The 27,425-nt window shown below is 35.3% G+C and overlaps 2 protein-coding genes across 5 annotated transcripts in view; both read left to right on the top strand.

The window, feature by feature from the left end:
- The first annotated feature begins 1,497 nt into the window (after positions 1-1,497).
- Positions 1,498-27,425, top strand: part of LOC120413053 (uncharacterized) — a 66,804-nt gene continuing 40,876 nt past the window's right edge. The window contains exon 1 of one of the 4 annotated variants that reach the window (XM_039573754.2): positions 1,498-1,678. The gene's annotated coding sequence lies outside the window, so the exon portion shown is untranslated. Of the gene's footprint in view, positions 1,703-27,425 lie in introns of all 4 variants that reach the window. The other 3 variants (XM_039573751.2, XM_039573752.2, XM_039573755.2) reach the window with 3 other exon arrangements.
- LOC120413028 (bursicon) lies at positions 26,661-27,043 on the top strand (the record flags this gene model as incomplete). Its single annotated transcript, XM_039573702.2, has 1 exon — positions 26,661-27,043. A coding segment is annotated over one exon (381 nt), but the record flags the coding sequence as incomplete, so codon positions are not given.

Raw genomic sequence — 27,425 nt, 5'->3', positions numbered from 1 at the left:
CGATAAAAAACACGATTAAAAACCATTTCTGATCACTTTTTTTTCATTTTAACGCAATTTTTTTTTTTGACAAGACAACATTTTTTCGATGGATCAACTATGATCCCCTTGGAACTAGCTGTCAAGTAGGACCTTTTCTGTCAAGAAGGGCCGTGAAGTTAATTTTTAAAAACTGAATTAAAAATCCATTTTAAATCCCTTGCGGTCGTACAAAGGGTCATTGTACTCAGAAAAATAAGCTTTATTGTTGTGAACAATAATAACTCAAATTTAAGCGTAATTTTAGGACCCAATTGTTGCCTTACTGAGGAAAGGCTCAAAACACTCGAAAAATGAACAATCATGGACCCATTCTTGAAAGCGTAATTAAAATTCCTATACAACGCGTCCAAAAGATAGAACAGAGAGATGGTATTTGTAAGTTGGACATTTTTATATTACCACTAAAACTATAATAATGTGAGGAAGGCATCAACCACCTTACGGTGGATTAAGTAACGTTTTTTAACGTTTTGAATGGGTTATAACTACAGTTTGTCTAGGAAACAGTTTGGCCAATGTTTGACAGATCCAAACGCGCTGGACACCAAACGCCCTTTACGCCCAGCAAAACTGGCAGTGTCGCAAGCGCAAAACATACGTTGCTAGTGCCTATTTATTGTGCATCGGCCAGTCTGATTCCCCTGGACAGTCTGTAGTTATAACGAGCATTGCCTTAGTTTGTTACACTTGCCCCACTTTCCCCTAATTGTTACAAATGGGCTCACATCGTTAGGTCGAATATCAAAAATCCAAAAAGCTTTGCAAAAAGCCGATCTTCAAAATCCGAAAACAAAAGGCTTACTTTTCAAACAAACGAACCAGTCCAAACACAGCCGTTAGACCCATTTTTTTTAGGCTAATCTTTTCATTTGTTCTTCAAGGGGAATTGAGAGTAAAACGGTCAACTTGGAAAACAGTTTTGCATTTTTTCACACTTATTTTGGACGTTTTTAAAAGTATGCCTCAAATTGAAAATTTCGAATTACAAACGATTGAAAAGATCAAAAATTTCGACGAAACAAAAATTGCAAATTAAAAAACTTTTGAGGATTTGAAGGTTGGAATCCATTTTTACCAAATTAGTTCGAAATATTCCGGCGAGATACGTTTGATTCCATTTAGTAATGTCCGAAATTGTTCAAAATTCTTGCAACATATGAAATAAATTTAATATTACAGAAATTAGTAAATAATGTCGGCTTCATTTCACACCACCGCTCGGTACTCTCAATTCAAACCTTCCCCAAAGTCGCAAACGTAATTCCAGGCACAATTTTCTCGCAGTCACACAGTTTCTCTCCCACCAACCCACCCACTAACCTCACCTCTCTCCGCCCATCCATCATCGTCGTCCTTGCTCTTATCGTCATCGGTCGTCGCTTTTCCACTCAACCTTCGGAATTTTCCGAGCAAAATCGGAGATAAAACATCGCCGAATCTCGCCAGAATCTTCATTCTCAGTGCCGTGGTCGACCCAAGTGGACGTTTTCTCCGTGTCTGCTCCGTGAAATTCGTGAAAACCCCCGTGAATCCGAATCGCGATTTTGTGTGTAGGAATTTTTCCTTCCAAGCTTTCCCCCGACAACCCACAACCACCCACCACTGTGAAATTTTCCCCTCGTCAGAAGAAAACTGTGTGCGTGTGAGTTTGTCGTTTTGCGTAAGTTTTTCCGTCGCGAGCCACAAGTTTTCGGACAAGGATTAATTTTCCGCCCGCCGAGCCGTGAAAGTGCGATTTTGGCGACAGGCCCCAAAGGCAATTTCCACCACCCACCCTCTGCGCTCCACGTGAAAGCCACCCACCCACGTGAAAAAGGAGGGAGTAATTGTGGGTGACGCGAGGTGGGAGGAATTTTCTCGCGGTGGAAAAATTGCCACGGAAAAACGAGCCTGTGCTGCAAAATTTATATGGCGATGTGCTCCAGTGAGGAAGAACCGATGGAAATCAGATCATAAACTCGGAGGGAACATTTCAAAAGGGGCATAAAAATTAAAAAAGCTAAACAAATTTTCTCAAGTCTCACAACTAAGCTCATATTACAAAGCTAACAAATAAAATTCAACCAAACTGTAAAATAAGTACCCTTCTCAAAAGTGACTACCCCTTTGAAAAGTGTTGAACAATCAGTGCGAAAGATAACGAAAGGAAAAGCCTTTATCGGAAGATCCGCGAGAACGCAGAAGAATTTAACATTCCACAAATAGACCGCATTTTCGCGGTGGAATTTGATTTCCGCCCCCCAACAAATCAACAACAACCTTTTTCTTGCGGGAAGATTTCCCGGATTTGTGCCAAAACGAGAGTGTTTTCCTGAGAACAACTTTTTCCATTTGCGCTGTTTATCTTGTCAACGAGATTTTTGGTGATACTGCAATTTGGTGGTTTTTCCCGCGAAACCAGATTTATCAAAACGGATTATTTGGTCTCGCCCATTAATGGCTTATCAACGTAGCTTAGGGCTGAACAGGACAGAGCCGAACACCTACGCAGCACAATTTTGCGTGCTGAGTAAATGTTGACACAGGAATATGTTTTTAATGTTTTCAGAATGAACCTTATTTAAATTATTCTAATTTCAAACATGGCGATTATTTTTCACGTTTTTTAAAAGAAGAAACATGGAAATTTCGTACTTGCAGAAGGGGTAGCTGAAACTGTCGAAACTCGTGTAACGTAATATTTGAACGAACCCTTTTCAGTTCTTATTTATAGGGACTATCCACAAACCACGTGGACACTTTTTTTGGTAATCTCAACCCCCCCCCCCCCTCGTGGACAATTGTCCATACAAAAAAAATCTTTTTTGTATGGAGCGTGGACAATCGCCATACTCCCCCCCCCCCCTAAAGTGTCCACGTGGTTTATGGATGGTCCCATAAGCGAATTCGACCAGTATTATAAGCGTATCCAAAACTGGTCTAAATTGCTGAAGTGCCGTTGCAACTAGTTACCATGTTTTCTTCTGGAAAGTTTAAAATAATATTTATTCATAACTCTAAAATATCGAAACCGAATTTAAAAAAATATATATATTTTGACAATCGTGGAAAAAAACATTTTTGGCTTTATATCTAAATATAAAATCAAAGTACATAGCATAAGATTTGATGTCATGCATACTTTTTTTTAAATTTTAGCCAATTAAAATTATTTTGTTTTCAAAAACGGGAACCATAAACCAACCTGATCCTATCAATTTTTTGTTCAGAGTTTTGTCATGATTACTACAGGTAAACAAAGTCACGTTTTTAACCAAAGATAATAATTTTAAGTGGCTGTAACATAAAACGGGACACAGTATCAAATTTTAAGGTACTGTATTTCAATTTAAAAAAGGCTCTAAAATCACTCAAAAATTGAACTTCTCAATTGGACCTCGCAGATTCGAAAAAACGAAGTTGACTTTATAGCTGTCGGCCACTATTACTAGTACCAACAACTAGTGTCTTCCTTTCAACTACAAGGACTTCGCCGCCCTGGGCTCCTAAGTGTTTTAGTACGGCACGGAGCGACGGCACCGGATACCTATATTTACACTTAGAATTTTAGAGCACCCACCGCGGGATTCAAACCAGCAACCTTTGGATTGTGAGTCCAGCGCGTGGTCCGATTGAACCACACGGGCTGGGCAACACGCAGATCCACCTTCAAGCATACATATCACACAGAATCAAATTCTGGGCAAATTTGTGCGTGTGTGGTGGAATGATGATCGACATAATTGCACTCAATTATCTGGCTGAACCGGTCCGTCTTACCATAAGTCACTATATATTAATTATGATGATGATGTAAAGTACTTCAAAAGTTATGATAAAAACCGATTCCGAATAAAGTCTGGAAGATTGTAAAAAGGGTGTCTTTTGTAAAAAAAACACGTCATGTTATACATGTTTAGAAAGGTATTAAAAAAACTTTTTTTTTCGTAAAATCGCGATAACTCGTGACGTTTATAAGCAAACCCCTTATGTTTACATATAATTTTTTATAATTGTCTGCTCTAAAACTTTGTAGAACACTCTAAAAAATAATCCTGCAAAGTTAGAAAAAACACGAAATTTTAAAATGAAAATTTTTATTCTAAATGAAAAAATACCCTTCTGGGCCAATGTAGATTCGAAATACATTAAATTTCCCTCAAAATGACATGTTCCAAAATTTTACAGTTGAGTAACGGAAAGTGGCTGAGTTTTTTTTTTAAATAGTATTTTTTCGATGAAAAATACGCTTTTTCGGAATTTTGAGTACGCTATCAAATCGGGCTTTCTCATCTCTTTATCCGGCTGCAAATTATTGAAAAACACCTCTTTTTTCGCATGTTCAAAAATGAAAGGGGCCGTACCGCCCCTCCGTTACGAGATATCAAAAAACGGACCACGGATTCGTGATCAGGGACAAAAGTTACCCCTTAGGACAAAGTTTCACGCAAATCGAAGAGGGGTCGGGGCATCTGCTGTCTGAGTTGACGGAGAATTACGCACATAAAATGTTATAAAATGTTAGCAAGAAGCACAGCACCCTAGAAAAAAAACATATTTTATAACATTGGCAAAATCACATATAACAAGTCACAAGCTTTCAACCAGTGTTGGTATTCTGCGAACGAAAATGCGAGCGTGAGCGAGAAGAGAAAAGTACTACCTTCCATACTACAAATAATGTGTATGGGCAAGAGGTGGGCCATCCAAGGCAAAAAAAAACTACAAGTTCTCTCCCTCGTTCGCGAACGAGAATTGCTTTCTTTCTTCTCGCTCGAATTCCAACACTGCTTTCAACCATTTAATTTTCTTCAAAATTGTAGGGTACGTTATTAATTAGTGGAGCCCTTTCCTATAGTGGCCCCTCTGAAAGGTTTTTGATGAAAACATCAATAAAATCACAATTTAAAGCGTGTTGTTGTCTACAAATCTTTTATTTGGCAAGTTCAGCATCATTTAAATCAATGTTGACTGATATTGAATTGTCCTTTTCACCAAAATAAGTGATTTGAGTTCGACATCTGAAATCAGCCATGGCCACTAGCATTTTCACAACAAAACTGCATTTATATTTTTTGATTGAAATAACTATTCAATCATTTTTTGACTGATTATTTAACTTCAGCAGGTCGAAATAATGTAAGTTTAAGGAACTAAAAATAAAGCGAAGAACTGTTCATTTTCGAGCAAAAATTAGGGGGGTCCAATATAGGACAACGAAAATCCAAACTTTTCCAAAAGTGGATCCCTGTTAATAAAACCTTCAAAAATGAAGAAAACTGTGTATTTAAGCAAAAATTTCTATTAAACATTCAATAAATGCTTGTTGTTATCAACCTAAACGCATATTTTTTTCAATTGTGAGTTTAAATATACTGCCCATATTCGCATAAATGTCCCATTTGCAAAAACAGCAAGCTGAGAAAAACGCATTTAAAGTTTGTCCCATACATAAGGCTACGTGTTAAGTTTTCGCGAAAAAACGCGATTTCCTCCTGATTTCTAGAACAAAGTACTGGATGTTATCACTTGTAGCACCAACGGGGTCAAAACTTACGCGAAGCACCAAGGGGGTCAAAAAAGTTGGAAATGCAACTTCATCCGGCTGTATCTCGGCGAAAACTCAACCGATTTGGATTATTCTTATTGCATTCGATCCGGAAGGATGTCAAGAATCACCTACAACAAGGTAGATCCAAAACAGATGCGTCTACCCTAAGTGACAATAAAAAAGTCATTTCCAACTTTTTTTCCAAGGTTCCAAAGAGCCGGTGTATTTGTATTTCCAACTTTTTTGACCCCGTTGGGGCTACAAGTGTTAAAGGCTCTTTTGAAAGAGCACACGATTTTGAACCAAACTGCATCAAAAACTCGAAATCGATGAAAATGCATATGGGACATTTATGCGATCAGGGGCAGTATAGGTGTTTCATGTTAAAAGCTGGGTGCTGAATAGTGGTTCGCAAAACGGCCTCAATTTTGAACTGTCAAAGTGGAACCAATTTACTGTTCGCCAAAAGTATAGAGTATTGTTATCGAAATGTTTTTTTTTTCAAGAATCTTAAATTTGTACCTTTTGAGGAAAAACTTGAAGGCGAGATTGTAATTTTTTTAAAATTATGTATTGAATTTGTTTATGGAGTCGATGCAGTTATATGCATCCAGAAGCTGTCTTAATCTTAATTTGACTCCCTTTGAAAACCTACTGGTCTAGTGAAAATCTTCTCTGTTGGTTGGATCAGCTTCACTAGAATTAGCGATGTTTTTTCGCTGGACCAGGAAGAGCTGCAGGATTAAAAATCAACCAGAGAATTCTTCTGCCTCATCGCATAATGACATTCCGTAGTTCTTCATCATCCGTAAAAAAGAAAAACCTCTTCTAACCGATCCAAACCTGAAAACACATACAATTTTCCAGCAAAAAATATCAAAAACTAGCCAAAATGATACACAAACAACTGATTATAAAACAGCTCATTTACCGGTAAGAAAAAAGTCATGCTTGTGCTTGAACAGTTCCTTCTTTGTAGATGTAAACAAAGTGGGATCATTCAGAAATCACGTTACGCATTCGCTCTATTCATCACCCAGGTTAAAAGTACCAAAAATGCCGTAAAAAAATATAATTAATCAAAACTTTAATCAATTAAACTTAACTGAAGCATCATAATTGCAGTTTTAAATGATATTTTATAATAATAAAAAAGAACAAAACATTTTTTTTAATAAACATGCGTGGTTTCATCAGCAACTGTAAACAAATCTATTGTTTAGTTTCGGTCAACCATTTATGTAATTATTATGAAAAAATGTGCACCAAAATTACTTTTTTTTTTATTAATTTTATGTTTACAGTGATTTTCGAAACAATTTCTCTGATCTTTTTCGGAAATAAATGTTTTTAAATGTCGGTTAGGTTTTTTTGTTGTTTAAAGCCAAATTTGTTAACAAAACATATTTGTTTATGATGAAAAATGAGCAAAATCCTATAGTGGACCCAGGTCCACTATAGGATAAGGGGGTCCATAACAGGCAAAAAAAACATTTTTTTTTTCAAATAGCTATTTTCCTGCTCAAAAACAAATAAACTGATGAAACAAATAGTCAAACTGTTCAAAAGACTTCACTTTTCATTGTGTTGTACAAAGGGTTATGAAAAAGTGCTTAAAATATTGAAAATTTGTGAAAAATGTGTAATGGTTAAAATACCCTAGAGTTCTTCAAAATTACTTTTCCAATGCTTTTTAAAGATCAAAAATTGGCTGAAAAAATGATTTTTCGCGAGTTTTTAGATCGAAGCCCGCTTAGAAACGGGGTTGGGCTATAGAGGGTTATGTGTTATTTATACAATATTTTTGATGCCGCATCTGAGATATTTTGATGAAATACTTGTCCGGATCTATTATGCGACCCATCGTTGAATTAGTAATCAAAAAGTCACAACAATTGAAGATCTGACACCCATATCACAAGAAATTAGTAATGAAGCTTAATTTTTTAAACATGTTAAGAGGGAATGATGCTATTTTGACAGAATGTAATTACTATATGAATGTAAGGAAGGCACCAACCACCTAAAGGTGGATTAACTAAGGTGTCATAGCTCAAAAAATTTAATTTTTATCATCTAACATATATTTATCATAAACTATTGGTGTGAAAAATCTAAACAAAAACAGGATTTTTTTTATAGTGTAACTTTTATCAGAAAATTTGTATGGACATTTTGTTACGGGGTCCAAAAATCCAAAGTTTTGCGTTACGTAATAAAATAACTCTCTCTTAAGCGCTCGGGTAGTCTTTTGACCCATTTTTTTAATCTTCTAACTTTTGATAAAAATTATCAAATCGTCTATATTTTCAACTGTGAGAAGAGGAAAAATATGGTTCAGAATTTTCCATAGACAAAAATGATAAAAAAAAAGTTATAAGCATAAACCCGTAAAAATGAAAAACTATACTAAACCTTAACTGGTATACCGAAACGGATTTCTTCTTTCCAATATTTTTACAAAAACTGGATGGACATTGAATTTAAGACTGAAGTACACGGGGTTGGATTGTAGAGGGTTGTTTTTTTTTTGCAGACAAAACAAGTAGCTTATCCACCTAACCGCTAAACCACCTGACATAATCATTATCACTAAGTAGCTGCCAAATTTATTATCACACTCCCAAAACGTTCTTCAAGTTTTGAGATGAAGACAACGACGTCTCCTAAATGATCCTCCGGGAGGAACATCCTCATCATCGTTTTAGCGCGCCAACAAAGATGAGACGGTAACGGCGAAGCACGAAACTTAATTTGATTAATTAGCAACCATTAAAAAGCACTGCACGTGGGGCATTACACGTGGTGGGAGAGAGGGAGGAGGGAGTTTGGGAGAGAATGTATGTGAAAATGATATTAGTGCGCAAGTTTTTCCAAAGACAAAGAAGCATTATGTTCTTTGAGAGAGTGTTTCAAAAGATGTTGGTAGCGTCATAACTAAGTTTCGTGCAAGTTTCATTAGGTAACAGATTCAGAACAGGAAGCCTCACTTTGGGAAACGATGCAATCTTCGAGCAATCATGCAATTGGTACACCCAAACGAAAGGTGCCGTACAATGAATGCCGAAAAGCTTGCATCAAAATGAAACAAAAGTCTTTCAAAGAGATCCGGATCAAATCTCAGTAAAATTCTAAAATTTTGTTTGATTTTTGCTGCTTGCATGACGTGACTCAATGATGATTCAATGTAAACGGGACAAAAGTAAATCACATCCACCCTCACACTCTTTCTCCCTTTCCGGAAGGCATGTCACGTTGACCACAAAGCGGCCACGTCCCGGCCATCACATAACCAAAGTGTCCAAAACGAGCGATTTAATTTGCTCCCCGTTTCTCCCTGCTCCACCGTGTACGATCACGTCCCAAACTCGTTTTCGATATGTTTACCAATTGTCCCCATCCCATATTTACATGCCGGAAGTGTCCTCCCGGGCGCGTAGGTGGGTAGCCACGTGTCACCCGGACATGCCTCGCAGCGGGGTGGTGAGAACCTGTCAGCACTCGGTGAAATTGCGTCCGTATTAGAGGTCACTTTGCCAATATCAGAGAGAGAGAGAGAGCGAATAAGAGGTGTTTGTTCGAGGAAATATTTGCCGTGGCAAGATAATTCCACTCGACAATGAACAGAGGGACTAAACGACGACGACGACGACAACGAGGAGACATCCGGAGAATCATTGTCCTCTGTCAACACGACGGGGACTTCATTGACGATAACGACGGTGTGTCGTCCAGGTCATTATTATTGTGCTCTCAAGTCAGTGGCGCTTGGCAGGCACTTTCTGATAAATTATCTGGAAATTCGACATTAAGATTTTCTGTTAAGAAAACGTTACTTAATCCAGCCTTAGGTGGTTGTTGCCTTCCTCATATAGAGGGTAATGCTATCCAAAATAGATACACAAGGGCGGACCTGTCAGTGTTCTATCAACTTGATTCATTATTCATACCATCGGATTGGGTAGTCAGATCTTCATAATTATGTGCTTATAACTTTTGATAGGGTTGTCAGATCTGCATTCTACTGAACTCGAACTCGGTCTTTTGATTACCTATCCAACGACAGGTCGCATGATAGATCCGGACAATGTTTTCATCGAAATATATGAGATCCGGCCTTTAAAAAGTGCATAAATAACACTTAAGTGCGCATAACTTTTAATAGGGTTGTCAGATCTTTAATCTTTTGAACTCGTAGGAAAGATCTTTCGAATACCTTTCTAAAAATGTATAACATGACGGACGGGGTTTCTTACAAAAACCACCCTTTTACAATCTTCCGGACTTTTGTTAGAATCGTTTTTTTTTAGCATAACTTTTGAAGTACTTTACTAAACTTTATAATTTTCTATAGCGACTTATGGGACCCCAAGACGGATCGAATTAGGCCAATACGGTCCAAATCGTTTCAGCCAGTGCCGAGATAATCCAGTGCAAATTTTTTTGATCAACATCCCACCACACACACAGACAATTACTCAGAATGTGATTCTGAGTCGATATGTACACACCAAATTTTTTATACTGAAATTCCGTAAAGTTTTACTGCATTTTCATATACTGAAATTTCAGTAAACGATTCAGTAAATTAGATTTTTCTGAATTCTCAGTTAATTGATATTCGTCACTTTGATAGATGATTTACTGAAATTTCAGTAAAATAGTTGTCAAAACAACTGAAATTTCAGCAAAAGAAACGTCAAATTATTTTGCTGATAATTCAGTAATTTTCTTGTGGCAGTTTGACAGATCATTTGCTGAAGATGAAATAAAAACACAACATGTGGATTTTCTCTCGGCAGCATCCCAACAATAAGTCATAAGTGACATTTCAGTTTGACAGATATGCAGTTACTGATTTTTCAGCAATGTTTTTGTTCATTACCAAATTTCAGCAAAAGTGATGATTACTGAATCGCATTCAGCTATTTTTTTTTTACTGAAATGGCAATCAAAAATTTGCTGTGTATACACAGCAAATTTTTGATTGATTGTTTACGCAGCAAACTGAAATGTCACTTATGACTTATTGTTTAGATGCTGCCGAGAGAAAATCCTCTTTCAAACATGTTATGTTTTTATTTAATCTTCAGCAAATGATCTGTCAAACTGCCACAAGAAAATTACTGAATTTTCAGCAAAATAATTTGACGTTTCTTTTGCTGAAATTTCAGTTGTTTTGACAACTATTTTACTGAAATTTCAGTAAATCATCTATCAAAGTGACAAATATCAGTAAACTGAAAATTCAGTAAAATCTAAATTACTGAATCGTTTATTGAAATTTCAGTAGATGAAAATGCAGTAAAACTTTACTGAATTTCAGCATAAAAAATTTGGTGTGTACATGAAGGTAGGTCAAATTAAGAATTTCGTTTTTCGAGTGATTTTATAGCCTTTTCTCAGTAACAAACATACAGGAACATATAAAAAACACCTTCAGTGGTGGTTCGTCGCTGTTGCACACACTCCAAAAATTGCATGCAATATATACAATTCGGTCCTGCCAGAATATTTTTGTAAAATTCAAAGTGCACGTTTTTCCGGGGACCCTAAACTTCATGCATCCCCTCGAGTTGAGCCTGCGCAGAAATTTTGTTGGTCGGTGTAATTGTATCTTCTTTTTCAAATATTGCGCGTATTCCCGAAAAAGACACGCGGCATTTCAGCCTCGAAACGACGCGCCGCACTTTCGGCAAATGCGCGCTGTCAAATCCCATACTGTGCGTTTTGTTTTTGTTGATCTTCTTCTTCGAATTGCATGGCATTGTTGCCGGAAATGTTCTTTATTGCACCAAAAGTGTAGAAAATCGTTGGCAACAGTGTCTGCGGCACATTCTGAAATGCCGCGCGGCGTGTACCTTCGAAAGAAACGGACAATAGTCCTAATCATAAAGTACTACTTTGCTGAAGTCATCAAATCGATTAGAAAATCCCTTCTCCAGATACAAATTTTCAAATATTTGCATAGGGAGCAATCTTTTATTACGTAACGCGAAAATGTGGATTTTTGGACCCCCTTCTCCCTCCTCCTAACAGAATTTCCATAACTCGGCCTTCGACCACCCACTCCTCTCAACTGCGTTACGTAATAAAAAAAAGCTCCTATAGCACTTTTCTTGAACAGGCCCCATATTCCTATGGAGACTTGTATGGAGAAAGCAATAATGTAAAATAGCTTATTTTAACCTGTTCATTCATATTAAAAATAAATACATAAAAAGAGATATTGTGTTTTTTTACTCTCTGTTTAATGTTATTTTTGTTTTAGAATTTGAATAAAGAAACATATTTTATATGAATTCAAGCTACAATTTTTTCAATGATATAAGATTGAATAAGGTTTTACTTATGTTTTTCAATGTTTTAATCATAAGCAATATTTGAACGGTTTGGTTACACAATAAAATACATTATTTTAACACGGTCTCTAAGTTCTTCAAAAAAAAAAACATTTATGTAAATTAAATTTTGCGAGAGGAATTCCACATTGACGTGCTATCTTGTGGCACCTTGAATAAACCAAAATTAGTGCACGTAATGTAAACAATAACAATCACGTTTTGTTTGGCTGATCATTCTGTGCATTGTTGCGACGTTTGGTTGAATGTGGTTGCCAGAGACCCGAGATATAATTACAAATGTTTATTTTAGTCCGGCCTGTACGTGTGTCAAACGCGTTCTGACCTGAAATGTCTTTGGCCAATTGTTGCACTTACAGCAATTTTCAGGGTGTGTCAAGATAGCACGACTAGATTGAAATTTCTTTCATATGAAGAGCGACCAACAATGCACGGATTTCTTCGGGTTTTATTGAATATCTCAAAATTTGTTATTGGTTTGATATTGGTTGAAAGCCAAAACAACATTGGAATAACATTTTTTTGTTATGGGACCATCAACTGTTATTGGGATGATCGGATTAGTTGTTAAAATAACAAAAAATAATAACAAATATTTGTTCGAAGAATAACTAAAAATATTTTTAGTCTGTTATTACAATAACAATCCAATAACAAAAAATTCATAACGACGAATAACAAATCCTGTGATAAATAACATAAAATGTTATTGGCCTAGTATTTTCGAATATCAAAAAATGTTATTCCCCAGTTATTTCCGTCTGCTCGGGTATGAATCAAAAATTTAAACTTTCAACAACCCAACTGGCCAGAGAATTATAATTCACAGCATCCTCCTAGCCCCCGTGACAGTGGGATGGGGTCAAGTGGTCCTCCAGAGTTGGGGCTGGGTCATGTTGAGCACAACCGACCTCCGTACAAACGCCCGCAAGCAAGCTTGCTATCAATCGATGTCGATGCTCTTCTGCGTTGAGGGTCGCCCCGAAATGTCCTCGTCTAATTCGAGGACCGTTCACCGAGACTCTCGACGAACGACGCCTTTTAGAGTTGACAAATTTTGCCCCCAAAGTGGACACTTCAAGTGTGAAGTTGCATGCAAGTATGTATGCGATTTGGTGTCGGTTTATGTTTCGTAGAAATTTGGAAATTAATGTTTGAATTTTGAACTTTGTGCTTAAACTTATAATCGATTGTAGCATTCAAAAAGGGGTTTGATTTAGATCGAAAAGAGAAGAAGTTGAAATTCAATCAAACGAATACTACATGCAGTTAGAAATCCAATATCATCCCACAGTACTACAGGGGTCGTGCATAAACCACGTGGTCTCCTTAGGGGGGGGGGAGGGGGTCCGAAATCCGACCGAAAAAAACCATGAAAAGCCATGGGGGGGGAGGGGGGGGGTCGACGGCTGACCACGTGGCCTTTATAAAAAAATCTTTTCTTAAAAAAAAAAACAAAAAAATACGCTTTTTGAATTTACTTACATGCATACATTTTTCTTACACTTCAAAACCATACAATTATTGTGTTTAAAATTATTACTTATATTTCAATGTCATAATATTTTCCAATTCAATATTGAATTATGTATATATCAATACTTTGAGCCTGTAATTGAATGTACACTTTTTAAAACTCATGTAACTACGTTTTGCAAAAGTTTAAAAGCTGTTAAAAAATAAAGAGACAGTATCCAAAGTTAATATACCCTAAAAAATGCGTACCAAAATGCAAACACAATTTCATCTTTTTGTTGATGGTATCAAGTAGCTAAAAATGTGCTTGCAAATTTGCATTGAAAGTAGATGTAGTCTTCGATAGTTCTATTTTGGAACAACTTAAAAAATAAATATTGCTTACAATTTTATAAGTTTTTCGTAACAAGGCAAAAAACTAAATATGTATTATAAATGAAGTGTCTAAAAATGATTCTATGCGAAAAAAAAAATCAAAATCTCAGATCTTAGCTAATTACCGTAGCTGGTCCTATAAGTGATCGAAGAATCTTAATCGAAAGATTTCCTTTTGAAACTTAAAACAAACTCAAGATATCTTGTATCTCCTCTCTCATGCAATATTTTTTTAAGTTCAAAGAAACTAAAAACCCCAATTTCAGGATTATCGCGCAAAATTTCAGTTTCACTACCTCATTTGCAAGTGAAACGTCTAACATTAAAAAACAACCAGTAACGAAAAAACGAACGATACATACTTTAAGATTCACCAAAAAAGTTGATGAATATTTTGATATAAAATATATTCCTTTTTTCATGGGTTACACAATTCGGATTGTTATATTACATAACATTTCATAAAATACACGTTTACTATCCATCGTCAAAGTTGTAGGTATTTTTTTATGTTAATAGGGACCATCTATTGAGCCAAAGAGAAACATGGGCAAACATTTTAGATTTTTAGAGAAAAAAAAACGAGCTTCAAGCAAACATTGTTTTTGTTTCTCAATTAATTGAAGATAAAAAAAATAGGGGCCAAAGGTGCCCTTTCCTAAAATATTAGTTTTTCTTTAAGCTGAGAAAATATACTATACCCTCAACTTCATATTTGAGATAAAACCACTCAAATATATAGACACATTAAAAAAATTTAAGTTTTAAAGAGTCACTTAATTTTCAAATGCCAATAACAATTTGTGAAATAAATTTCAATACAATGCCGTCAAGATCAACATAAATAAAATTCATTAAAAAATATGGAACGGTACTTTCAACTGGTTCTCGGGCCATTTTTTTGAGTGAATTATAAGGATGTCTAGATGATCCTTAAACTTTGCAGAACTCGATATGATCAAATCTGTAATTTATGCGATCAAAAACGTCGATCCAACTTTTGTTTGCTCTAATAAAAAAAAATCGCCCGAAAATCCGCGGAGACAAGCCCGAAAACCTGTGAGTTGAAGTTACCGTTCCAACGTTTTAGGGAGGCTTTGGCATCCGTGGGACATGCGTTGGGCGTCCCAGTGTTAATAATTTCAAAGATATTGAAAAGATTGAAAAATTAACTTATTTATTTTTTTTTTGTATTTATTTTGAGGTAATATCTCCAACCAAAAGTTGGATCAAAAATCTTAAATAATTGCCTATTTAAACAACTGAAAAAAATGTAAAATAATAAATAAATTTTAGCTTAATCTTTTTTAAATTTATCAAAACACGTAGTCGATAGCAAAATCAATTTAAAGTAAGAGTAAGACTTAAACAATTTGGATGTCCATGACTAAAAGAATGATTTTTAGCGCGTTGTCTACAAATTTTCCAAAGACACGAAATCGATTTTCGAGCAATTCTATACAAAATCGGTCTTTATTCTTAAATTTTATTTTTTTGATTTTTTTTTTTTGAATCCGTCTGAAACCTTTTTTGGTAAAAACCTTTTTTGGTGCCCAAGCCATTTTGCATCATTAGTTTGTCCATATAGTTTTCCATACAAATTTGGCAGCAATGAAAATTAAAAAAATCTGTATCTTTTTTAAGAAATTTTTGATCGATTTGGTGTCTTCGGCAAAGTTGTAGGTATGGATAAGGACTACACTGAAAAAAATGGTAAATGGTAATTTACTTTGCTGATTTTTAATTTCACTTTTTGTCACTAAAACATGATTTGCAAAAAAAAACACTATTTTTATTTTTTTTAAATTTTGCCAACATTTCAGAAATTTTCAGAACGGGCAAAAAATCGTTGTTCGAGTTATGAATTTTTGAATCACTACTGATTAAAAAAAATCGAAGTATTGACAGCAACTTAATTTCAATTTTGTTTTTAGATGTAAAATCGAATTTGCAATCTAAAAGTACATTAGGAAAATTTTCATAAAGTGCACCGTTTTCAAGTTATAGCTATTTTTAGGTAACTTTTTTTAAAATTAGTTGCAGTTATTAATTTAAAAAAATATTTTTGAAATGTTGAGAAAATTCTTTGTTGGCTTGTTGCTAAGATATTGCCATGCAAAGATTTTAAAACAGAAAAATTGATGTTTACTACTCAAACAACCCATAATTTTCTTCTGTCGATATCTCAGCAACTAATGGTGCGATTTTCAATGTTTATGAATAAAACTTTCGTGAAATTTTCCGATCTTTTCGAAATCAACATTTTCAAAAAAAAAAATAATACTAACATTTGAAAAGATCGTAATATTGAATGTTTGTCCCTGTCTTTGATTCTTGTATGGAGAAAAAAATTAAACAGCTCGACTTTTTTGGACACACTGAATCATTGGAATCAATCATGCTTAATTAAAAAGAAAAGTTGCTTTAGTTTGGATTTTTATGAATGTTTAGAATAAAATAAATATTAACTAGGAGCTTTCATAACTAGATATTTTCCTTAAAATAAAATGAAATTTTTTTTTCCTGAAGCAAAACTTTTCTATTTAATTAATTTCGATTTTAAGAAAATATTTTAAAGCACATTTAAATTAAATCATGAATGCTGTTTATATATCAAAATAGCTTTAATTCTTAAAGCACATTTATTCTGGATGCAATTAATTGCACTGCAATTCCATAATTTTGAATACATATGTTTTACTAAGTTGCTTGTTTTGTTGAGAGTATTTTTTACTTTCTGTACCATTTCAATAAATTGTTATACTGTTATTATTTACCTTAAACTTTGTGATATCATACTTTTTTCACACTTTTAAGTGAATTTCAGTTTTTTTATATATTATTAAATTGGTTTTAATGGTGTTGTTTTCTGATGGACCCAATGTCACCCTCTCTAAAGGGTGAGTTTGAGTTAATTTTAAAACGATTGGAATTTATGAACGGTGTGATTATACTAGCCATATTCTGGGAAAAAGGTTGGTAAATTCAGGAGCATTCCCCAACAAAATTTATTTCGATATAATTTGAAATGTTTTTATTGTATTAAAATAACAACAGTCATATCGTTTTTTGACCAAAAGTCACCACCACTGACGGTACATCATTTGTGGATAAACATTTTTGAAATCTATACTTATTTTGTTTTTTTTTTTTAATTTTCACCTGGGAGGAAAAAGCCACGTGGCCATATAGGGGGGGGGGGGGGGTTTGGCGTGAAACCACGAAAAACCATGAGGGGGGAGGGGGGGGTCAAAATTTCTCCAAAAAAAGGCCACGTGGTTTATGCACGACCCCTACAAGCCTCCCTTTAATACCGGGGAATCTTTTCTTTTGCTTCTTTCCGGAACGGTCCTGCTCAAGCAAGGGACGTGTGAAGGATTGCTTGATTTTATTACCTTCCCCTTAACCCGATGAGCCTGTCCAACCTTTTGGTGAAGATTCTCCGCACCAGGACGTTAGCTAAGCTCTGACTTCTTCGTTTGCCACTGCCGACGACCATTATCATGTCAATAGAGAGAGAGAGTCCCTTCTCCTCAGTCCGACAACAATGTCAACAGGGAGTTCTGTATCCACATCCCAGAGTCCCAGAGTCAGAGACCGAGTCAATCTACGATGGTGATGTTGTGCGCCCGTGGGTAGTAGATATACGTGACCCGGTCCTATTTCGGGTCAATGGGAAAGGAAGGACTGCTAATGTGCGCCATTCCGTCTGCCCTGCAGTTCTCTTTTATGGCACTGTTGGCCTCTCCATGGGGCTCAATGGATATCACGAGGACATCCACTGATACTTATTGTTGGCACCAGCGCAGCATCTTGAAGCTATTTGCAGATGATGCTCGAGTCGAGCCCTGTAACGCGTAATGTCCACGTGGGCGAACCTTGTCCAACGCAGGTTAAACCCAACTGTACGAAGGACTACTGTGGTACCGTAACGGTAACTTTCCGGATCTGTCCTGGAGCGCAGACTGTTACGGTTCATAGTGTGCCTTAGGGACTGAGGGATTTGTTTGATTCATGTGAAATTCTGAGGAGAGCCGTTTGTTATTCTCCGCCCAGCAATGTTATCGGGACGTTGCTCATTACGATGCAAATCGTTGCTCGCACACACTGTGCTGGCTATGTGCAAGGATTCCAAATATTTGTGATCGGTTAGTGAATAGTGAAAACCTTGAAATCTCAGTTAAGTGTTGAAAATGTCGTAGGAGAATTTACCTTGACATTTTTACATGATTCTCGAAAAATTTAAGCAAAATTTTACTATTCTTCATGATTAAATCGTAAAATACCCTCAAAGTGTATCGGGGCCACAATTGCAAAGAGTACAAACTTCAGTTAACAGATCGTTTCTTTTCGTTTTCCTACATGCTTGTGACAGTACAGTCATCCCACATATTCGGAACACCCACAAATTCGGAACACTTTTGTGATTTTTTGTCAATAGTATGCCAAATGCATTTTTTCTGGCGCCCCTGCTATTTTTAGGACCTTTATTTGGACATTCTTTTGCTATTTCACTAGTAAAAGTAGTTCTTTTGGGACAAAAAACTGCATTTCGAGACTATTTTATTCAGAGCAGCAACACACTGTCTCCAAATTGCCTGTTCCATAATTGTGGGATGTTATTGTGCCTCCCACAATTGTGGAACACCTGGATTAAACTGATATTTTCACGAAAAAAGTTATCAGACCATTCATAAAACATCACTAAGCTTGAGTTTCATTGATTTCAGTGAGTGAAGTCATTATTTTGTTAAAAATATGTACTCCAAGAGAAAATCAAAGTTTGTTTACAACCGTAAGAAAAAAGTGTTCCGAATTTGTGGTTTTCATGGGTCAATGTTTTTCTTTAAAAACTTGATATAAAAGTTAAGATTTGCAGTTGTTCGATACAGCTTTCGAAAGATCGCAAGAATAGCTTTCAAATGAAGTTAAAAGCTAATCATTATGTTCAATTATTGATTTGCTATGATTGTTGAACATTGGCCGATCTGTAAACTGTTCCGAATATGAGGGATGAGTGTACACTGGTTTGCGTTATTGAATAGATCGTTTCCAGAAAGGAACAATTATCAGTTGTGTTGGTCCATATGGCTACGTGACTTGATATTTTTCCGGAACATTACGATGTTTTTTAAAATATATTTTTGAGTTGAGAGCATTTCTCGAGCTAGTTTGCATATGGTCCTATCAATCATCACGACCTCCAGTACTAATTTGCTTTTTTTATCTAAAATAAATTGAATTTTTATTGTTCTTGATTTGAGAGCATTAAAAAAATTTGCAGATGAACAAGCCAGTTTTAAATTTGATTAATCGTAAATTGGACCGAAACCGAACTCGAAAACCGGTCAAAAACAGATGAGCAAATCTGTACGAAACTGGCTAATTTCGATAATTTTTTTTTTAAATTAGCTTTTTTCATGTTTCATAATATTTTGAATAGTTCAAAAAGTTCGTTAACTATAGTTAAGAAAATGTTGAAAAAAGTCATAATTTTAAACTTTTCAAAATGTCATGATTTTCTCAATGAACATGATTTTAAATCGGAAAACGGAATGCATTTTCGGATTCTTTAGACAATTTTCCACTAGGAAATGGTTAAATAAGTTTGTAAATAATAATAAATATGTGTTTTGGAACACAATTTTAAAAAATCTTCAAATTTATAGGCAATTTCAGTTGAACAAATTTCATGTAAAATATGAAAACTTGTGATTCGTGCTTTGAATTCAGTATAAAATGGAATAATTTTTAAAAGTATAAATGCATTATTTAAAAAAATCTAGTACTAACAAATTTCAGGCAAAATTCCGACTTTTAAACAATTTTACCTAACATTTACAGTATGTAAAAAAAGTATTTACACCCCTTGGGCACTATGCACAATTTGTGATGAAACATGTAAACAATTTAATGTTGACATAAACCTAGTACTACGTTTGTTCAGAAACTCATGCTGAACATTTTGCTGCAAAAAGCTCATAAAAAGATGTTTTCTATAAAAAAGTTATATAACAAATACTATTACAAAAATAAAAAAGGTGCAAAAAAAGTTTGTACACCTTTCGAAAAATTAACATAAATAAAGTTATTTGTTGACAAATCACCATAAATCCAGTCTCCCAACTCCAAAATAGGCATCCTTGACAAATTAAAAAAATAATTTGGATTGAATATAAAGTTTACTAATTACTTAGTATAAAAGTTTATATAACTCTGGAAATTCTAAATAAAACTTATCTAAACTTAATTTTGCAAACTTTCAATTTAACTAAATGTCAATATATTACCATAGAATTGCTAAATAAACATTCTGGAGTGGGTATAACACCGTTTTGGGGGTCTTTGTATCGCTAGAATAGATTTTTCGTTGGAATTTCGTACCAACCCGGAATTACGTCGTCGAAAAATCCGCCGGCATCCGAACCGGTCCACAATTAACAAGTCAACCTATGTGGCATCGGAAAGGGCATAAAATTTCCGATCTTTTGATACCCAGACATCTAGGTTTTCTATAAAACCCACGTTTTTAAATACCTAGGCAAAAACGTTGTTATGGTTTCGTTAGAGCAATCTGCCAAAAATGTATGGAATTTCGTAATTTTTGTTCTCGTGGATCAAACTTACTTTTTGCCCAGGTATTTAAAAACGTGGGTTTTATAGAAAACCTAGATGTATGGGTATCAAAAGATCGGAAATTTTATGCCCTTTCCGATGCCACATAGGTTGACTTGTGAATTGTGGACCGGTTCGGATGCCGGCGGATTTTCCGACGACGTAATTCCGGGTTGGTACGAAATTCCAACGAAAAATCTATTCTAGCGATACAAAGACCCCCAAAACGGTGTTATACCCACTCCAAAATGTTTATTTAACAATTCTATGGTAATATATTGACATTTAGTTAAATTGAAAGTTTGCAAATTAAGTTTAGATAAGTTTTATTTAGAATTTCCAGAGTTATATAAACTTTTATACTAAGTAATTAGTAAACTTTATATTCAATCCAAATTATTTTTTTAATCAGTCAAGGATGCCTATTTGGAGTTGGGAGACTGGATTTATGGTGATTTGTCAACAAATAACTTTATTTATGTTAATTTTTCGAAAGGTGTACAAACTTATTTTGCACCTTTTTTATTTTTGTAATAGTATTTGTTATATAACTTTTTATAGAAAACATCTTTTCATGAGCTTTTTGCAGCAAAATGTTCGGAATGAGTTTCTGAACAAAACGTAGTACTAGGTTTATGTCAACATTAAATTGTTTACATGTTTCATCACAAAATGTGCATAGTGCCCAAGGGGTGTAAATACTTTTTTTACATACTGTATATGTACTTTGTTAAAAAGCTTAAAAACTTAGTTAACTAAATATGAAACTTGTTTTTTGCCTTCCTCACCTTACTGAGGAAAGGCTATAAAATCACTCCAAAAATGAACTTATTAATTTGACCTCGTAGACCCACCTTCACGTATACATATCGACTCAGAATCATGTTCTGAGCAAATGTCTGTGTGGATGTGTGTAGGTGGGTGGACAAAAAAATTGTCACTCGATTATCTCCAGACTGGATGAACGGATTTTGACCGTATTAGTCTCATTCGATCCGTCTTGGGGTTCGATAGGTCTCTATTTAAAATCAGCAAGTTAAGTTAAGTACTTCAAAAGTTATGCTAAACAACGAGTTTGGCGTATGTCCGAAAGATTGTAAAAAGGGTGGCTTAAAAAGACCTTTCAAATGAGTTTAAAACATTGAAGATCTGACAACCCTATCAAAAGTTATCAGCACTTAAGTGTTATTTATACACTTTTTGGGGGCCGGGTCTCAGATATTTCAATAAAATTGATTTCCTGGTCCATCATACGACCCATCGTTAGTTAGATATTCGAAAGACCTTTCAAATGAGCCTAAATTATCGAAGATCTGACAACTTTATCGAAAGTTATTAGCACTTAAGTGTTATTTATACACTTTTTGGAGGCCGGATCTCAGATATTTCAATGAAAATGATGTCCGGGTCCCTTATGCAACCCAACGTTTGTTAGATAATTAAAATACCTTTCAAATGAGTTTAAAACATTGAAGATCTGACAACCCTATCAATAGTTATCAGCACTTAAGTGTTATTTATACACTTTTTGGAGGCCGGATCTCAGATCATTCAATAAAATTGATTTCCTGGTCCATCATACGACCCATCGTTAGTTAGATAATCGAAAGACCTTCCAAATGAGCCTAAAACATCGAGGATCTGACAATCCTATCAGAAGTTATCAGCACTTAAGTGTTATTTATACACTTTCTGGAGGCCGGATTTCAGATATTGTGATAGAAATATTGTCTGAATCTTCCATGCGAACTATCGTTGAGCATGAGCATGAGCATGAGAGACCACCCATGGTTGTCCTTCTCCGTTGCTGAACAGGACCGCAATACCCTATCAACTCGACTGATCGTACGCTTCAACGTTCTAGTGACGTTTCTCTTATCAACAGCATGTATGAATGCGTTGAAAAGATAAAACATCAAGATTTTCAAAACTAGAGCTAGAAAAAATAGGTAGCAGTCGTTGGCCACCAACGGCGCCCGCCATGTCAGTTTGTAGATCTCGGGGGAATGGGACGGGAATGTTAGTATGCACAGGTTGCTACCAAGGGTGGGTTCTATACAATATCCACACCCCCACGTGTGCCGGAAAAAACTACTTCTACTTGGGATTTTGTTAGTAGGTAAGGGTAATGATCAGGATTCATCATAGACGATGATGATGTGACCCAAAAATCAATATGTATTGTTTATAGGGTGATGTATTATTCTCAAGGCAAACAATCGGGTGCTGCTGATGAGACAATTCCCGTTTATTTGCTGTTGAGTTTAATAAATGGTTAAAATCTTAGACAGCCGGCTGTGGAAAGATATGACCAAAATGATATGAAGTTATTGGGACAGATTTTAAACTTGAACACTTTTTTAGGCTAAAACTTAATGATTGAGCAGTTAGCTTCGTGCTATAAAGAGAAGTTGTATAATAACGTTTACTAAATACTTGTCGCCGTGCCTCCCGAGCTACGATGCTAGAGGAAGGTCTTGTCTTGTGCTCTGTCACAAACGAATTATTTAAATCAACGCGGGATATTGCTATTTTTACTGAATGAATTGAATAAAGGAAGGCACCAACCACCTAAAGGTGGATTAAGTAACGTTTTTTTCTTAAAAACTATATCAGTTACTTTAGTGATGGTACATTTAACGTACAAATAATGTTTGAAAATCTAAAATATGATTTTAACAAGAAAAAATATGACTATATAAGTCACCCCGGAATTCAAACTAAGAGTTTTTAACGTAACTATTTGTCTAAACACTATTGAAAAACCTTACCTGTTGGCAAATATTCCAAAAACAAATTGAAATCCTATCAAAGTCAACCCGGTTTACGGTATATTAGATTTATATTCTATACATGCAAATAACTCGCATAGGCATTTGGAAGGTGTTAGCTCTGCCGAGCTTCGGTGATTTCTATGCAGGCTAGCCGTGCGCGAGGTACCTCAGCTTGAATCGACAAGCCCCGCCCTGAAGAACGTTTGCATCAGTCGGATTCAAACGTTATTTAGATTTTCCGGATCCTTGTCAAATGGACAAAGACCCAGCACGTATTAAGTAAGCAGATTTTTTATTATTTATGCTTTTTGGATGGATCTCACCAAATTTCAGTTGACTTCCCCTAAAGATGTAGTTCCCCAACATAACCAGCTCCTCCTACCCTTCCTCTTTGTCGGTTGATGGAAAACATGTAACAAACCAGATTTCACACACATCAATGGAGGAAACACCACGAAAGTCCACTTCAAGCATTTTCTGTGGTCCACACAGCATGTTCATAAAAAATCGTACGTAAATGTTTACCTTGTGGGGTAATATGGACACCTTTTTTGGGGTAATTTGTGGGGTAATATGGACACCTTTTTTGGGGTAATTTGGACACACGTTGAAGAATAAGTTTAACATTTGATTTTTTAAGCATGTTTTAAATCCTTAAACCTGGTTTTGTAATTGCTTTTATTAAAGGAAAAATTAGAAATTATTTCATTAAAGGTTCAAATAATGATTTTGTGATAGAATTATAATTCAATAGGAAGATAACAAATAGTTCAGTGTTGTATACATAATTTAATCATCCATTCTGAAATGATTTAAACATTGATACTGGATTAGGCACAAGTATAGTTTATAGTGATTAAGGTATCGTTTAGATTTATCGGAACCAATCTTTATATAGAACTAATTAACCTGAAACTATCATTTTTGTTTAAATTTTAGATTCCATAGCCCTCTAAATTTGAATATTATTGTAAACCAGCATATAGAAATTAGAAATGTCAAAGAAAATAATTCTAAAAATCTACATTAGAGTTTATTTGAACTCCTAATGTGCAGTTATCAAATTTTCATCAATTCAAATATTGAAATAAATTTATCTAAATTAAAAAATAGGGGTTTTGTGAATGTTCTAATTGGTCACATTCCTTTTTGAGTGTTTTGACATTTTAAATACCTCTAAATTTATCTGAATCGCTTTGAAAACTCCGACAAAGCATGAAAGCTACATTTTTTGCCTGACATGTAGACTTTCAGGTATGCCCAAATTACCCCACTAGCCATGTCCAAATTACCCCCATAGCATGTTCTATAAAAAATTGAAATTTTTGATGATAAAAATGGATAAAATGCACAATATTTATACGTACATATCTCAGGCATCGTCCAAGTAAACCCCTTAAACAAAAATTGTCCGCTTTTTTGCCATATAATCCCTGCAAAACCTTATTTCCCAACCCTCAAAAATTAGAACTAAAGGCAGTGTCAGTCGGCCTTTGGAAACTTTTACATATTATACCAAAACTACTTAACCTATTCCAATTTTTTTGGTTTGTCCATACTCCTTGGCCATTACTAGTACTAGCCTTTTCACTTAAATTGCCGTTTTCACTTTATATCCAAAGAAAAAGTGATTTTTAAAGGGGTGTCCAAATTACCCCTACTGTTCATATTACCCCAAACTCCCCTACTTGTTTTTTCTTCTTTTTTAATTTTTTTTTGCAAAAAATAATAAATTCCCAAAATTTGCATGTTTAAATTTTTGAAATTTTCTTATCTGTTTTAGGGGCAAACACCTAAACTTTTGTGTAACGTTTTTTATGTGTTTTTTGCCAAAAAAACATAAATTGCAGTCCAATAATTTTTAAGACTTCAGTTAGGCCGTTGCAAATGCCCCCCCCCCCCCTTCCATCAAAATCGGTCCGAAAAATAAGAGGGCATTTTTTTCAATTCAAACGTCTAAATTTTAAAGGAAGTAAAAGTCTAAGCTACTGAAAATAATAGAAATGCATTTCTCTGCGTTTCAAATCATTATCAGCATGTTTGGGATCGATCATCATTTAGAATCATTTAGAATTTTTGTTAAATTCCATTGCACAGAACACGGTGAACCTCGTTGGATAAATGTACGACTCGTGCTGAAAAAGTACTCTTTTTGCAACTTGTTGCATAAACTACTATTAGAAAATCGTCAAAAAAGAGGGCGGTGCCAAAAATAGAGGGATGATCCATCCAGGACCAAACTTGGGATTTCTGTTAACTGTCGATAGATGAATGTTCCCTTCAAGTTTGGTCCAAATCGGTGAAGGTCGAGTCCAAAAGTGTACCCAGTTGCCCTGGAATGACCCATATGCGTTTATGCCTACCATGCTTTATCGGTCTGATGGCCGAGCGGGCAAAGGCACCAGTCCTTACTGTTGGTGCTGGGTTTGAATCTCGTCGGTTGCAACATTTTTTTTTGTGTTTACAAAAATTGTACGAAGCTGATGTGCATGCTTTTGCATGCGATTTTATCATCGAATTTTTTGCTGTGAATAGATGTAAATGATAATTGCAAAACACATATAAAAAAAATATGATTTGGATACTTTTTCCAGCTAATGGAGGTGGAATAAACAATTTAAAAAAATAATGGTTTAAGGAAGAAAAAAAACCATGAATACACATGAAAATGTGAAGTAGATATTCATTTTTGTATAAAACTGTACAGCTTTAAAGCGAACATTTTGAAAATCAAAACATAAAAATGATGCGCACGCTCATATATTTATTTGTAAGTTTATATCGCAATCCTTTTTCGTTTTAATTTTACAAGATCAAACCATGATTGCGATGCCTTGTAAAAGAAAGCCTTAAAAGTGTAACTCTGGATCTTTGCTTGTAAAGAACTTTTTATTTTAAATCATCAGATTCAACAATTTTATATTTTTCGCGACTTAAAAATTAGAGAAAAAATTTCTTGGTATCGCAATCAAAATTGGGGGAAGCCTGGTCACGCTACTGATTTCAATAGATGTTTCATTGCCCAAAAAAATGGTAATAATGCATCTGGGAATGGCGACATATTTTGTGTGTAATTTGACATCTGAAACCGGTAAATTTAAGTTTTGGTCGATTTTTTCTTCTTTTTAACACATTTTACGTAAAGCTACACAATAATGAGGTAATGTTCAACCATCATATTTTCAATCTTCCAAGATTAAACATTTTTCACTGCGATAATCCACCTGTTTTTCTTTCACAAACAAAAGCACCACCATTCTTTCATCCAGCCACAAGCCAGCCAACCAACCAACCAACAGACCAAACCACCATGAAACAAACATCAACTTTGTAGTATAAATCATACATCTTTTGAAAGCCAATCCCTAACCTGTCTCAAAGTTGTTGTGCACCTCTACATTTATTTGCTGAGTGATTTACGATTTTCGACCCTTTCTTTTCTGTATCCCACATGGTTTTTTTTTTTTGGCACAATCTCACCCCACACACTGCACCACCACATCACTACACCACTCTTCAGACGACATCCAGCACTACACGGCGGACGACTGCCAGGTGACGCCGGTGATCCACGTGCTGCAGTACCCGGGCTGCGTCCCGAAGCCGATTCCGTCGTTTGCGTGCGTTGGCCGCTGCGCCAGCTACATCCAGGTGTCCGGCAGCAAGATCTGGCAGATGGAGCGGTCCTGCATGTGCTGCCAGGAGTCGGGCGAGCGCGAGGCGTCCGTGTCGCTCTTCTGCCCCAAGGCCAAAAATGGCGAGAAGAAGTTCAAAAAAGTATGGCGCATTTTGATCCCGCGAGGAGTTGGAGAGCTTTTTGTTGGTGTTTTTTGGTGTTGTTATGGTGCATGTTTGAACGATGCTTAATTTGCTTTTGTTTTATATAATTTTATTTTCATAGCTTGCCTTTTAAAGTGACCCAAAACCAGTAGTTTAACTTAAATTTGATTTTAAACTCATGAAATAAGTTAATTACAAAGCTTTCAGAACATTTTCATATGATTCTACGATATTTGAATGATTTAACTAACTCATCAATGGATAAAATATGTTGACCTCACTTTTAAAGTTTTTTTCATTCGAAAAGTTTAATTCTAACAAGACTTTACCTTTTAAAATTTCTGGATCAAGAAGACTTCGAATTTGGCCATTTTTATATTTTTATTTATTTATTTGAATCTTTTTTGCTTGCGAAATTTCTTCACCGCGAAAGAGAGAGGAGGTGAAACAGGCAAAAGAAAATCGCTCACG

This window comes from Culex pipiens, chromosome 3 (assembly GCF_016801865.2).
Source record: "Culex pipiens pallens isolate TS chromosome 3, TS_CPP_V2, whole genome shotgun sequence".
Taxonomy (NCBI): domain Eukaryota; kingdom Metazoa; phylum Arthropoda; class Insecta; order Diptera; family Culicidae; genus Culex; species Culex pipiens.
This window is presented reverse-complemented; position numbering and strand designations above follow the sequence as displayed.